The 13,085-nt window shown below is 39.6% G+C and overlaps 1 protein-coding gene across 1 annotated transcript; it reads right to left on the reverse strand.

The window, feature by feature from the left end:
* Positions 1–238: 238 nt before the first annotated feature.
* stx11a (syntaxin 11a) lies at positions 239–2,669 on the reverse strand. The gene is made up of 2 exons (XM_084394112.1): positions 2,415–2,669; positions 239–1,546 (listed from the first exon to the last, which is right to left on the reverse strand). The coding sequence occupies exon 2, from the start codon at positions 1,539–1,541 to the stop codon at positions 657–659; it is 885 nt and encodes a 294-aa protein (XP_084250238.1). The 5' UTR covers positions 1,542–1,546; positions 2,415–2,669; the 3' UTR covers positions 239–656.
* Between the last annotated feature and the right edge of the window lie 10,416 nt (positions 2,670–13,085).

Below are 13,085 nucleotides of genomic sequence, written 5' to 3' on the forward strand. Positions count from 1 at the left end.
ATGCAACCATCAATAAAGAAAGAACATGCTGATTCTTCTCAGTGTTTGTTCAAATGAATAGAATTGTTGGGCTTTATTTCCAAACCACTATACCCTTTTACACAACTCCTTTTGCAAGTCATATTGCAGAAGTAACTTTCCTAGTTGGGAAACCAACTCTGATGCAATACAATGTATTGCATTTAAGTTACAATAATAAACTGTAGAACAATATGGTGATCAAACAAACATAAAGGCATTCAAAGATAAAATATTATTTATTAAATTAACACAACAATCATACACACACAAATGTATCTTAAAATAAAGCAGTAATAAAACATGTTTCTGTATAATGTTTGCTTGCACTGTACATGGGTGTAAAACACTTGCGGTTTCCTTTTTAATATCTTTTACACATCAAGTGAATGTCCTGTGACACTTACAGAAGGGTAGCAGTGACATTGCAGTATCACTTCAGCTCAATGCATTGCAGCTCCTGTGGTTTAGAAGAAGTCAAAAAGCTTTTTTGCAATGGCAACAATCAAGCGCAGGCACTGGGCATTGGTTGTTCTCTACAAAGTAAATCACATGACATGGTTAACACCAGAATGAAAGACTGTTGTTCGTATAATATGCTATGGCGTATGTGAAATCTGAAGGCTTTAACACTGAGATCATTTATTGCAACATGGAAAACAGCAACAGAAGATCTGTCGACAAGGGTTTTTCTTCTTGTACTTGACAGCCTTCTTTATCTGAGCTGTAGCTTTGGTCACATAGTCTTGGGTGGCATATACATTTGCCTCAATGTTGTCCACCATGGGCCCTTGTTCCTCCACCAGCAAAGCCAGCTGGAAAAACAGATCATGGATGTCTCGGATGCGACTTTCCAACTCCAAAAGCTCCTTGTGGCGATTCTCGATCTCAGTGAGCGCTGAACGAGCGGTTCGCCCGTCTGTGAGCAAGTCGTCGGAAAAAACGTTCCACTTGCCGGTCTCAATCATTTCTTCGATTTGATCTCCACTCACTTCTTTACCCATGATCCCCGCCTGCCTTTGGATACGAGTCTTGCAGTTGTCCCTCTGTGCCATTTCGGCGTTGTTGTATTCATTCATAACCTCATGAAAAGAACCCGTTATAGAGACGAACTGGCCGTGTATCATGCGCACCAAAGCTGAATGGGCTCCGTGTTTCTCCTCCAACTCTTTACAAAGTGCATCCAGCTTCTTTATCCGAGCATACAAGCTCTCCCCTTTCGTCTTGATGCTGCGTGCAATCGTGTTCGAGTCGCGTTTGATGCTGCTAATGCGTCTGACAGAGGTGAGAAAGCGTGTGTTCTGTTTACCCAGTCTCTTGACCTCCATCCTGAGTTGGGAGATCTCTTTCTGGATGGATTGGGCTTCTCTGAAGGAGTCCTCCATGATGTCCTCGCCCTCGAACACCACTGCATGCTGTTCAAATTCACCATTGTCCACATCTTCTCCGCTGTCCACTTGCTCTTCCTCCTCGCTGTGGACTTTGGTGGCAACACCTCCCAGTTCAACCAGCCTGTCTCTCATCTTTCCTGGGAGGGAAATTCAGATTGTTAGACTTTATGGCCCACATGACAAGCTTTGACTCTACAAACATGTTTGAGACCTCCTATGATATTTAACTGGAGGAATATAAAGTCAGACATAGTTCACAATGCAAGCTTGATTGCGTGTTTTTGGCCTCTCATAAATGGTTTTAGTACACTGGCAACAATTTACCATAAAGCTAAACTAATAAGACCAGAAGTGTTAGTCATATAGTTATCACCACAATGGCAATGATGCTGCACATTTCCCACCAGATATAGTCACCACCATACATAGCATAAAAAGGGTGGGGACTTCCCTTTAATCCTCTGTTGAACACCATGAGGCAATAAGAGCAAATAAGTGACTTAAGTGCTTAAATCCTGGAGTAAACTCGTTATTGTCTCATTATGAACATAAACCTCAAACAATATACACATGTGAACAAAACAATAATCTAATCTAATCTAAGACCATCCAGCCTATTCCCGGATGTAAAATCAACATTGTGCACTAATGAAATATATCAATGTACATAAAACTTCATAGGGAAGTGCAGCCACAAAAAAATAATAAGTATTGACTGTAGCCACATCATTTTACAGTGAACACTGATTCAGTAACTTAATTCAGAAGTTAAATAACACAACATCAAGTAAGCCAGATCTCTTAACAGTAACCACAATAATAAAAAAAAGTAGTTAAAACGATATTAGGACATAGACTGTGTAGTCGTGCTGTAATTTCAAATTCCTTGTTTAATTCGGATTAATCCCTTGATTTGACGTTCCGCTAAACAGCTTCGCGACAAACTTTTTTGTATGTGTAAATCAAATTGAGAAAGTTGAAATGATTCATAAACTGTTACGTTACCTTATTTCATGTCCCTTTGTTCAATTCAAACGCTATAAACTCGAGCTTTTATCGTTTCCTAACGCGCATCACCTCATGTCGCATCGTTGCAGGAAATAACGTTGCAGTCGAATGACTGACTGACTGACTGACTGACTGAGTCTGTGGTGGGAGTTTCCGACAAGTCAAAACACGAACGTTAACTCGTGTTTAGGCTACTCAAGTTTAAAATACAGAATTTCCTCACGTTACATTCACTGACACTTATTTTGAAACCCTAAAATGCCACACTTTCCTCACATTATCACATAAGCTGATGTTTAAAATCCCTTCACACCATTGTTTTACTCACACGTTTTCAAAATTCACGTTGCAGATCCAGTGGAAGATTCCCTTGTGCAAAATCGATCACCTCTGTTTTTACCAAAGGGCACATGTCAAAAACAATCCATTTATAATTGTACAGTGCTGGAGCCTAACTGTCAATAAAAATCTTATTTTTTGTTATTAGAATAAACTGTAGCCTGAGTCCAAACAATTCTGTAATTTAATGTTGCTTTGTTCTTGCCGTTTACCCTTGACTGACAACCAAGCCTACTGTATAAGACAAACAGTTGATTGAATTCCTTATTATAGCCTTCCCATTCATTCTTAATATTTTGACGGTTCTCTCATAACAAGATAGTACCCAAACCGGTTGTCCTCTGAGGTGAGGATAGGCAATTTATAGGTAGGCCTATAACAATTGTCCTTTTAGAGAGGATCTGTAGGCCTGGTTAAACTATAACTTAATCAAACCTCTGCCATTCTGTTTGTTTGAGAGGGGATTTTAGAGAAACTGGTCAAAATACAAACCACTTCCCATTCTTTTTCAGTGAATTGCTAATTTGGAAAATCAGAAATGATACACAATTATGTCTAGCAGAATAAAAAGGTGTTGTTTCTCAGAAAAGCGAGGTAAAGTGTTCTAACTCTCTATTGATTGGATTACATTTGTTCTAAAACTAGCCTACTTCTAGAACAAATAGTAGCATAAGCCAGATGAGTCACAATAATCATGTGAGTGCAAAAGCAGAAGTGAAACAGCAAAAAGATTTTCTGCACAACATGATAGCCCAACTAAACCTAATGGCGTTTGCATATGCAGGAGAGAATATTTTACATAAAATGTATCAGTTCAGATATGTATCTCTTTAATCTTGGGTAATCTTTAATCTTAATAAAGGGAATTGGGTCTTTTTGGTCCATGCACTCACCACATGATGGCAGTAGAGCCCGAATAATGATTCTCAGAACCTCCTCCCTGAAGCAGTCACTGAAGTTTTAAATCTGTTTTAGGTAATGGGGGTTTTGGGACTGTATTTTTGGTTACACTTGTTTGAGCATAACTGCTTATTTTTGTTTCCTGTGCCTTCTATGTAAATCAAAGTAGACCAGGGCTGCGTCCAAAACTGCAAACTCTATTGAGTAGGTACTTATTTTGAATAAGTAATTACTTCACGACTACTAAAACAGTATGTTCTACATAGTATGAGTGTGTGTAGTATGAATGTAATCTGGACGTACTACATTGGCCATGTTGTCATTATCATGTGACCTACCAGGGTCAGTTATGTCGGTTCACTGCCATTCCTAAATCCTCTCCCGTGGCCTCATGGGATTGTAAAGTGTCCATCATATGCACAATTCAGAATCTAGGCAGAAGAATTAGGTAATCGGGGTACTTTACACCTACTCTTTTATGAGTAGCCTACTGTGAATTGAGAAAGTCTTTTGTCACATGCTATTTTTCACCTACTATATAGTAGGGAAGTAAGTGATTTCGGATGCAGCCCAGAGGTGGGTTTCCCAAAAGCATTGTTAGCCAACAATCTGTTGAATTGTGTTGGTAAAGACAATAAAACCTGTGACCATAGTTGGCTTCAAGAAATGCACCCCAGATCGGTGTGGGTTTCCTCTTTGTACCATGGTTCCTTCCTTACTCTCAGGGTCTCAGGGATTTTTTTGTTTTCTGCTGAAACTTTGTGCATGCATTATGGCTGTGTAGGCCTAAAATTGATGCAAAAATGTCAGCAGTCATGTATGCTACTATACAGGCTAACTGTATACTGTTCCCAACATCCACTAAGCCCAAAACATACTTTCTGCCTAATCAATGTGTTATTTATGTGTTTGTTTATTTATTTAGTTACTATTTTATGAAAATTTCATTTTTCAGTTGTCAGGTTTTATCCTGTCAAATAATTTTGGTCGATTTTACACTGCATAAATGGCATAGCCAAAGTTTCCTAGAAGTAAATGGACAAAGTGAAACCAAACAGTGAAAAAAGAAAAAGAAACCAAACAATAACAAAAACTAATAAACTTTTATTATTAATTCAAACATTTACAAATATCTACTCATTTATCAACTTACATGTTTCTTTAATTGTAATAAAAAAAAAAAAAATTTTAATCCAAGTAAGTGAAGGATTCCCGTTTCAATGGTAACAAACTAGCGATTGGCAAAATTTTCTGTATGAATGTGGGTTGTTTTCGCTATACCGCGTAATCGTATTGTGTTTACAAGAAATCTACACAGACGCATACAACATCGATTGACCTCAAAGCTGATGGTAGGTCTGTCTTAAAATATATCTTTTTTTTTTTCTTCTGAGAAAATTAATGAGGGTTTACTTCCGGAACGGTACTGTTGCATTCTTGCTTGGACACTGTTATTTTGTAAACATCAACTATTGACCTCATCAAACTGATTATACGCAACAGTGAGACCATCACATGAGGCAACTTCTGACATTAGTTACAAACATGCAAAGAAACGTTGTAATTCAAATATGATTACCTCTAGTGCAGTCAGATGACAGTGATCTGAATATTTATTAAGCTCTCTATACACCAATATTAGAGTTCAGGGATATTGTTGATTCTCTTTTTTAATATATGATACATAATTTGTGACTTTTATGAATTTTTTTTGGTCAAATTTTAAAGTATGCAACTCGACTCCAGCTTCAACCCTCTGTCAAGATACACAAATAGAAATAAGATGCAAAAATATTTCCTCTCTCTATCACGATTCACACAGGGAACAGACGAGATGGTAAGTTTAATGTGTTTATTTAGCAGAATGGATCGGATCCAGAGATGAATTGTGAGTAAACCAAAATTAGATAAACAATGGAAGCTTAGCTGAATGATAATCAAGTCTCTCTTTCTCTTTGCAGATGATGAAGATGAAGGCTCAGAAGATGGATAGTAGACAGGCTGATGAAGATCATCTCAGGTAGGATTTCAGGTAAGTCTTGTAGGAAGGGAGTCTGTGTGTCTTGTATTGACGTGTATAGACGAGACCAGACGAGGAGTGAAGGGAGAGTGCTGAATATATAGGGCTTGTTAACGAGGGAGTGCAGGTGATGATGATGGCTGATAGAGTGCAGGTGTGCATGGAGGATGATGGGAAGTGTAGCGCACACACAGATGAGGAAGAAGACGGTGAATGTGACATTACATGGGGGGGGGGGCATCCTGGAGTCTGTGACCGGAGGGTAGACAGGGAGATGACAGACAGGAGACTCCAGGATGGTATCGCTGACCGTGGCGGAGCAGGCTGAGGAGAAGACCACGGCGGTGCAGGCAGAGCAGGGGACCACGGTGAAGCAGGCAGAGCAGGGGTTTTAGGGATCCCCAACTGAGCTGGCCGGACCCAGAGCCGAGGCGACACCACAGGTCCGGAGGGCCAAGGCGGAACCGAAGACCCATGGGACCAAGGCGGAGAAGGGGATCCGGAAGGCCGTGGCAGAACCAGAGTGAGTGAGGACGATGGAGGAGCAGGAGGGAAGACGGAACCCGGTGGAGCCGAAGGGATGCAAGGCAGTGGCTGACCACTGAGATGACAGAGGGACGAGTGAGCCTGGTGGAGCTGGAGGCCTGACAGGACACGGCGGAGGTGAGGGCACTATGGGCTGAGGAGGAGCTGAAGGGTTGGAGGGCCAAGGTGGAGTCTGAGGTACAGGGGACAGAGGCGAGGACAGGGGATCACCAGGCCCGGGCGCTGCTGAGGCCTGGAAACCCTGAGGCGAATCCACAGCGACACAGACGGGTAGCTGTGGATTGGAAGAGGGGTCGACAGGGCTCAGTAGAGGCAAAACAGTAGAGCAAGAAGACCCCACCAGCGGAGGTGGGAGAGGGAGGCTGGGTGGGATCACCGATGAGGGCTTTGAGCTGGACGGGACCAGCGTCGAAGAGGGCTTTGGGCTGGGCGGGACCAGCGGTGAAGAGGGCTTTGAGCTGGGCGGGACCAGCGATGAAGAGGGCTTTGAGCTGGGCGGGACCAGCGGCGAAGAGGGCTTTGAGCTGGACGGGACCAGCGGTGAAGGCTCTGTGCTGGACGGGACCAGCAGTGAAGGGAACTTCACACTCGGAGGGATAAAAGAAAACCATAGTTCTGCGGGCATGACGCTATCAGTCTCTAGCTCGGCGGGCATGCCGCTCACTGTCACAGGCGCGGCGGGCATGACGCATACTGCCTTGGCCTCGGCAGATCTGGCGTTAAGTGCAGGCTCGGCTGGACTGGCGTGAAGTGCAGGCTCGGCTGGACTGGCATGATCGTCAGGGCCAATGAGAGGAGGAAGATCACTGAAGTCATCAACCTCGGACATAGGCTTGGCTGGGCAGACGGCTGACTCTGGTTCAACTGGGCCGACATGAGGAGGGAGATCGGAGAAGTCATCCTCCTTGAGTTGTGTTACGGACCCGAACTGAAATGCCAGCTCAGCCTGTGTGTCTTGTATTGACGTGTATAGACAAGACCAGACAAGGAGTGAAGGGAGAGTGCTGAATATATAGGGCTTGTTAACGAGGGAGTGCAGGTGATGATGATGATGGCTGATAGAGTGCAGGTGTGCAGGTGTGCCAAGGAGGATGATGGGAAGTGTAGTGCACACACAGATGAGGAAGAAGACGGTGAATGTGACACTCATATTTAACCATGATCCACAAAATTTTTACTTTTGTCTTACAGCTACTAAATGACCTACCAATAGTAACCTTGCCAAAACATTCCACAGGAATGGCTGCATGAGTTTCAATCTCAATCTTTTTTACTCAAAAATAAGTTTAAAAAAAAACAATAAAACTAACAGTAAGTACACATTTACTGTATGCATTTTAATTATTTCATCACAAAGTCTCTTGAAGCTTGATGTTGTTGGTGTGTTTTCAGATCCCACTGCTTTCAAAATGAGGGAGTTTTTGATTCTGAGGTTACGGTTTTGTGCCCTATGTATGATATTAAACTGCTTAGGTAAAGAGGTAACTCAATTATTGCACTTTCACTGAATGCTCAATTTGTTTAAGCATCTAATTGAATTACACCCTTCCGCCTGAAGTTCTACCTGTCTCTATGTGAGAATAGTGCTTCTGTAAATGATAAACAATGAAATGTTGTGCAAAAACAGAGTATTTCCCAAATTAATTATATGGTCAGAATGTAATTTTTTTTATTACATTAGGATATTTAATCACTTTAGGAAAAAAGGACAAGCAATAGAGTTCAAGGCCCATCCGCAAGGGTCATGACCCATCTGAACAGGTCCAAGATTTGAGCATATTAGAAAAAGTTAATTAGGCAGATCACAGTTGCATGTTCCAATCCTAATCATCATACTTGCACAGCTGCTTCTGTAATGACTTGCAAGTTTTGTGAATGGGTTGTGGTCTATAGACAGGGAAACCAAACAATTTTACACTCGTATATAATGATTAACTGATCAACTTTTAAAACAAACGACAATTGTAATTTTGCTTTTCATTTTGCTCGAACCATAATTGAAATGAAAGTTGTCACTTTGTGATATAAAAGGTATTGGTGAACATGATTTCAGTAAGTACAACTTGTTCCTGGATCAACATCTGGAACAACATTCCAATCAACCAATCAGATTTTAGGGACAAATTTACAGTGTATTTTAGGCTTAAAACCAGGGTAAGGTGCTTCTACATCACCAGTGTTATTCACCTATCATTTCCCTCTGATTTTAGGGATAAGTTATGAGTAGGGTTAGGTTTAAGGGTAGGGATAAGGTTAAGATTACATTTTCAGACAGGAATGTTGTTCCAGAATCAAAAAATATGTTACATTTTAGATGACACCACATAAGTGTCTGTTACCCGACAAACATTATACACTCTGTATAATAATATGCAATATTTTGCTACGCATCTTAGGAAATACTGTATATTTTACCATTTTAGACTATTATTTTAGGAAGATAATAATTTGTCAACTGATTTTCCTTTTCTTGCATCAAGGTATATTAGATAAAGGATCATGTAGTATCTCAAACAATCCTTTAGGTTGCAGCACTGGTCACATAAAAAAAAATACAAATGGATCCTTTAAGCCCTTCTGTAATTTTGCATTCAATTACACCAAATAAGATACCTGTAATTCACTTACCATTAAGAGCAAGGAACCACGACACACACTTATGAAATCAAACATCCTGCAAGCTGGGAAATTTCCATTCCATTTCTTCAGCTTGCATGTACTTATGCAAATATAATGCATGTCTTTTAAACATGACATGTTAAATCTGATTGGCGACACTGAACAAACAAATAAGTTGCAAAACATGGTTGCATGAACAGACAGACAAAATCTAACTATGAAAGAGATGTGCATGCCTGTAGTCACATCCTTCACATCCTTTCCGGGGACTTTTAAACTATATAATGCCTGAAGAAAACATCAGCTGGTTTTGGTTAGACAGGCTGTGACTCAAATTAACTGATCCTGTTAACTTAGTATGATAATCTCCACAGCAGCTCCAGTGTTTCAGGGCCTTTGATTGAATTAGCGTTCATGTTTGTCATGTGTTTGGACATCTTTCTTGGCTCAATAATTGCTGTCCATTTCAGTTATAAAGGTACAAAAACATAGATCATTTATTTCTCAGCTATAATAACAGCTCTCTGATTAGTCTCTTTTCAAATGAACAATGACACATCAAACTACATCTAGAAGTTCCCCAGAAACTGTAAAGAAAACGTAGATTTTAATTCTTTTTTAAGAAAATGTTGATGCCGTTTGCATTGGCAAAACTCGCCATCACAATGCTCAGTGTTTTGAGTGATTGCCAGGGTGTTGCTGAATGGTTTCTAGTGTGTTTTGGGTTGTTGCTATGTGTTTAATTGCTTATTCTCCAAAGTCAATGACTGTATGCTATTCTTCATGGTCAAGTTGTCTGTTTTTGTCTGCTTATGTTTAAACTTATGTTTATGAATTTTTGTAAAGACTCTTAGTTCTAAATTACAAGAATTTGGAATGTGATTAAGTCAAAAGGTTATTGAACAGCTTTAACAGAACTGTCGCTTCCTGCTCTGTGGAAAGACACAAGTTTCCTGTGAGATTTGGGTTCAGTACCTTTGGGTTCGGTGGGATCAGACCACCAACATGTTGTAATTCTCTCTCCAAAAGATGACCAAAGACTGATCCATAGCATTTATGCACCAGAAAATGAGCTTGCAGACAAACATTTATTCTGCCCTTGATGTGTTAGTTTTCTGATTTATGCATTATCTTGATCTTCAGGCCCAACAGTATAGTTCATGTTGATGTTCATTATGTTGCTAATGAAGTGTGGCATCTCAAATAGGTTGTATTTTTTGGGGGATTGATCACAATTTCTCTTTAAATAACAGAAGTCAAAAAAGAAGGCATCACAGCAAATTTTGTTTTATGATCCAGTGCTGTTTGAGGGATAGTTCACCCAAAATTTTTAATTCTGTCATTAATTACTCACCCTCATGTCATTCCCGTAAGACTTTCGTTCATCACAAATGATGAACAAATGAAGAAACCTTTCTTTTACATCTATGCAGATTCCACAGATACTTCAAAATGTTCATAAAGAGATCGTAAAACTAATCCATATGAATTGAGTGGTTTAGTCCAAATTTTCTGAAGAGACACGATGGCTTTATATGATAAACAGATTGAATTTAGGCTTTTATTCACATAAAAACATTCATCAACTCACACATTAGTTGTGGTAAACAGAAGCTCAAACATGTTCGCTTGACGTGAGAGAAACAATGAGCTTTTGCAAGAACCAATGAGGTTTATTCTCGTGTTACGCAGCAGTTTGAACTTCCGCAAGAATCAATGAGATTCATTCTCGTGTTACGCAGCACGTTTGAGCTTTTGCAAGAACCAATGAGGTTCATTCTCGTGTTACGCAGCACGTTTGAGCTTCAGCAAGAACCAATGAGGTTCATTCTCGTGTTACGCAGCAGTTTGAACTTCCGCAAGAATCAATGAGATTCATTCTCGTGTTACGCAGCACGTTTGAGCTTTTGCAAGAACCAATGAGGTTTATTCTCGTGTTACGCAGCACGTTTGAGCTTTTGCAAGAACCAATGAGGTTTATTCTCGTGTTACGCAGCACGTTTGAGCTTTTGCAAGAACCAATGAGGTTTATTCTCGTGTTACGCAGCACGTTTGAGCTTCTGCAAGAACCAATGAGGTTTATTCTCGTGTTACGCAGCATGTTTGAGCTTTTGCAAGAACCAATGAGGTTTATTCTCGTGTTACGCAGCACGTTTGAGCTTTTGCAAGAACCAATGAGGTTTATTCTCGTATTACGCAGCACGTTTGAGCTTTTGCAAGAACCAATGAGGTTTATTCTCGTGTTATGCAGCACGTTTGAGCTTCTGCAAGAACCAATGAGGTTTATTCTCGTATTACGCAGCACGTTTGAGCTTTTGCAAGAACCAATGAGGTTTATTCTCGTGTTACGCAGCACGTTTGAGCTTTTGCAAGAACCAATGAGGTTTATTCTCGTGTTACGCAGCACGTTTGAGCTTTTGCAAGAACCAATGAGGTTTATTCTCGTGTTACGCAGCACGTTTGAGCTTCTGCAAGAACCAATGAGGTCTATTCTCGTGTTACGCAGCACGTTTGAGCTTTTGCAAGAACCAATGAGGTTTATTCTCGTGTTACGCAGCACGTTTGAGCTTCTGCAAGAACCAATGAGGTTTGTTCTCGTGTTACGCAGCACGTTTGAGCTTTTGCAAGAACCAATGAGGTTTATTCTCGTGTTACGCAGCACGTTTGAGCTTTTGCAAGAACCAATGAGGTTTATTCTCGTGTTACGCAGCACGTTTGAGCTTTTGCAAGAACCAATGAGGTTTATTCTCGTGTTACGCAGCACGTTTGAGCTTCTGCAAGAACCAATGAGGTTTATTCTCGTGTTACGCAGCACGTTTGAGCTTCAGCAAGAACCAATGAGGTTCATTCTTGTGTGTTTGAGTATTTCACTCATCATTTACTTACCCTCATTTGTTTTGAAGGAATGCAGGAACTAATAAAATGCATACCATGAGGTGCGATGTCTCTTTGCGTAAATACAAATGCAAGTAAATATGAATCTGATGCATAATATCATGACGCCACACACCATTGCTTCTCATGTGCTTTGTGACTGTGCCAGGTTTTTTTGATGTGTGCAACATGAACTTTGTTATGAAACTTTTCCTGCCCTTTTCTGTCCTTTTTGGAGCTTGACAGCCTATGTAGAGCATCATAAATGTTATCCTTTTTGGGTGAACTACTCTTAAAAGTTGTAAAAATTCATGTTAAGGTACTAAATGTCAAACTTTTAAAGAGAGATCTAGAACATAAGAGAACCATTGCAGAGTGTTTTATGTTGGGTTGTTTGTCACACTCGTGATGTTTGAGTTCACATGGCCTCGTTTAATCTCAAATTGCATTATGATAAAGAGTGTTCCTCCTCAGAATAACATTTGACCAGTCAGTTGATTTTAATTCACCCTTTGCCCAGACTTTCCGCTTCACAGCTTTTGGGTATGTGCTGCCCAAAATGGCTGGAAAATCTATATTTTTATCTTTACTTCCATTGCTCCCAAATTAGCATGGCTTTTCTCTTACTATTACATAATCCATTTACAATGGCTGTAAGTTATTTCAACCCTGTCTGACCACAACAAAACACAGAATCTTCTTTTACTGTGCCTACATTTCAACATATTCACACTGGCTGAGGTAATAATAATGATAATTCTTAATCATTTCTATCATCCTTGTGCGTAGTACATAAAAATAAATAATATTTTCTGTATGAGAACAAACATATTATGATAAAGGTTAAACTCAGTTTAGCACATAACTCTTAGTAACTTGTTTTCACAGAAAGCATTGCTTTCTGATGGATTGCTGGATGCTTTCACTAAAAATATATATATTTCAACTTAAAATTATAGTTATATTTTAAGTTATATAATAGTTGTATAATCATAGTTGAATAATAAAATTGGCTGTACAGGTCATTTAAATTATATTAAATTCAATTGACTTGGAAAATCCAGTTGAACCTTGTATAACTATATAAAGAAGAAAGTTGAAATTGTTGCCATTATTTTAAAGTTAAAGTAATGTAAAAACATATGTTGCCATGAATTATTGATCATATATATTTTTTCTTTACAGTGTACAAAAATGTATTAAAATTTTAATTCAGACAAAATACAGTGTCTTGCAGATGTTTGGAGACCTTTATTTCATTTTCTTATTTCACGGAATTATAAATCCTACATCCGTAAATAGTGCTGCATGGATTTACAATTAGATTAAGATCAGGACTTTGGCTGGGCTTTTGTAAGACATTCACCTTC

The sequence above is a fragment of the Rutilus rutilus genome (assembly GCF_951802725.1).
Source record: "Rutilus rutilus genome assembly, chromosome: 21".
Taxonomy (NCBI): domain Eukaryota; kingdom Metazoa; phylum Chordata; class Actinopteri; order Cypriniformes; family Leuciscidae; genus Rutilus; species Rutilus rutilus.

Coding starts and splice junctions, on each gene's coding strand:
- stx11a (XM_084394112.1), bottom strand. CDS start 1,541: ATGAGAGACAGGCTGGTTGAACTGGGAGGTGTTGCCACCAAAGTCCAC.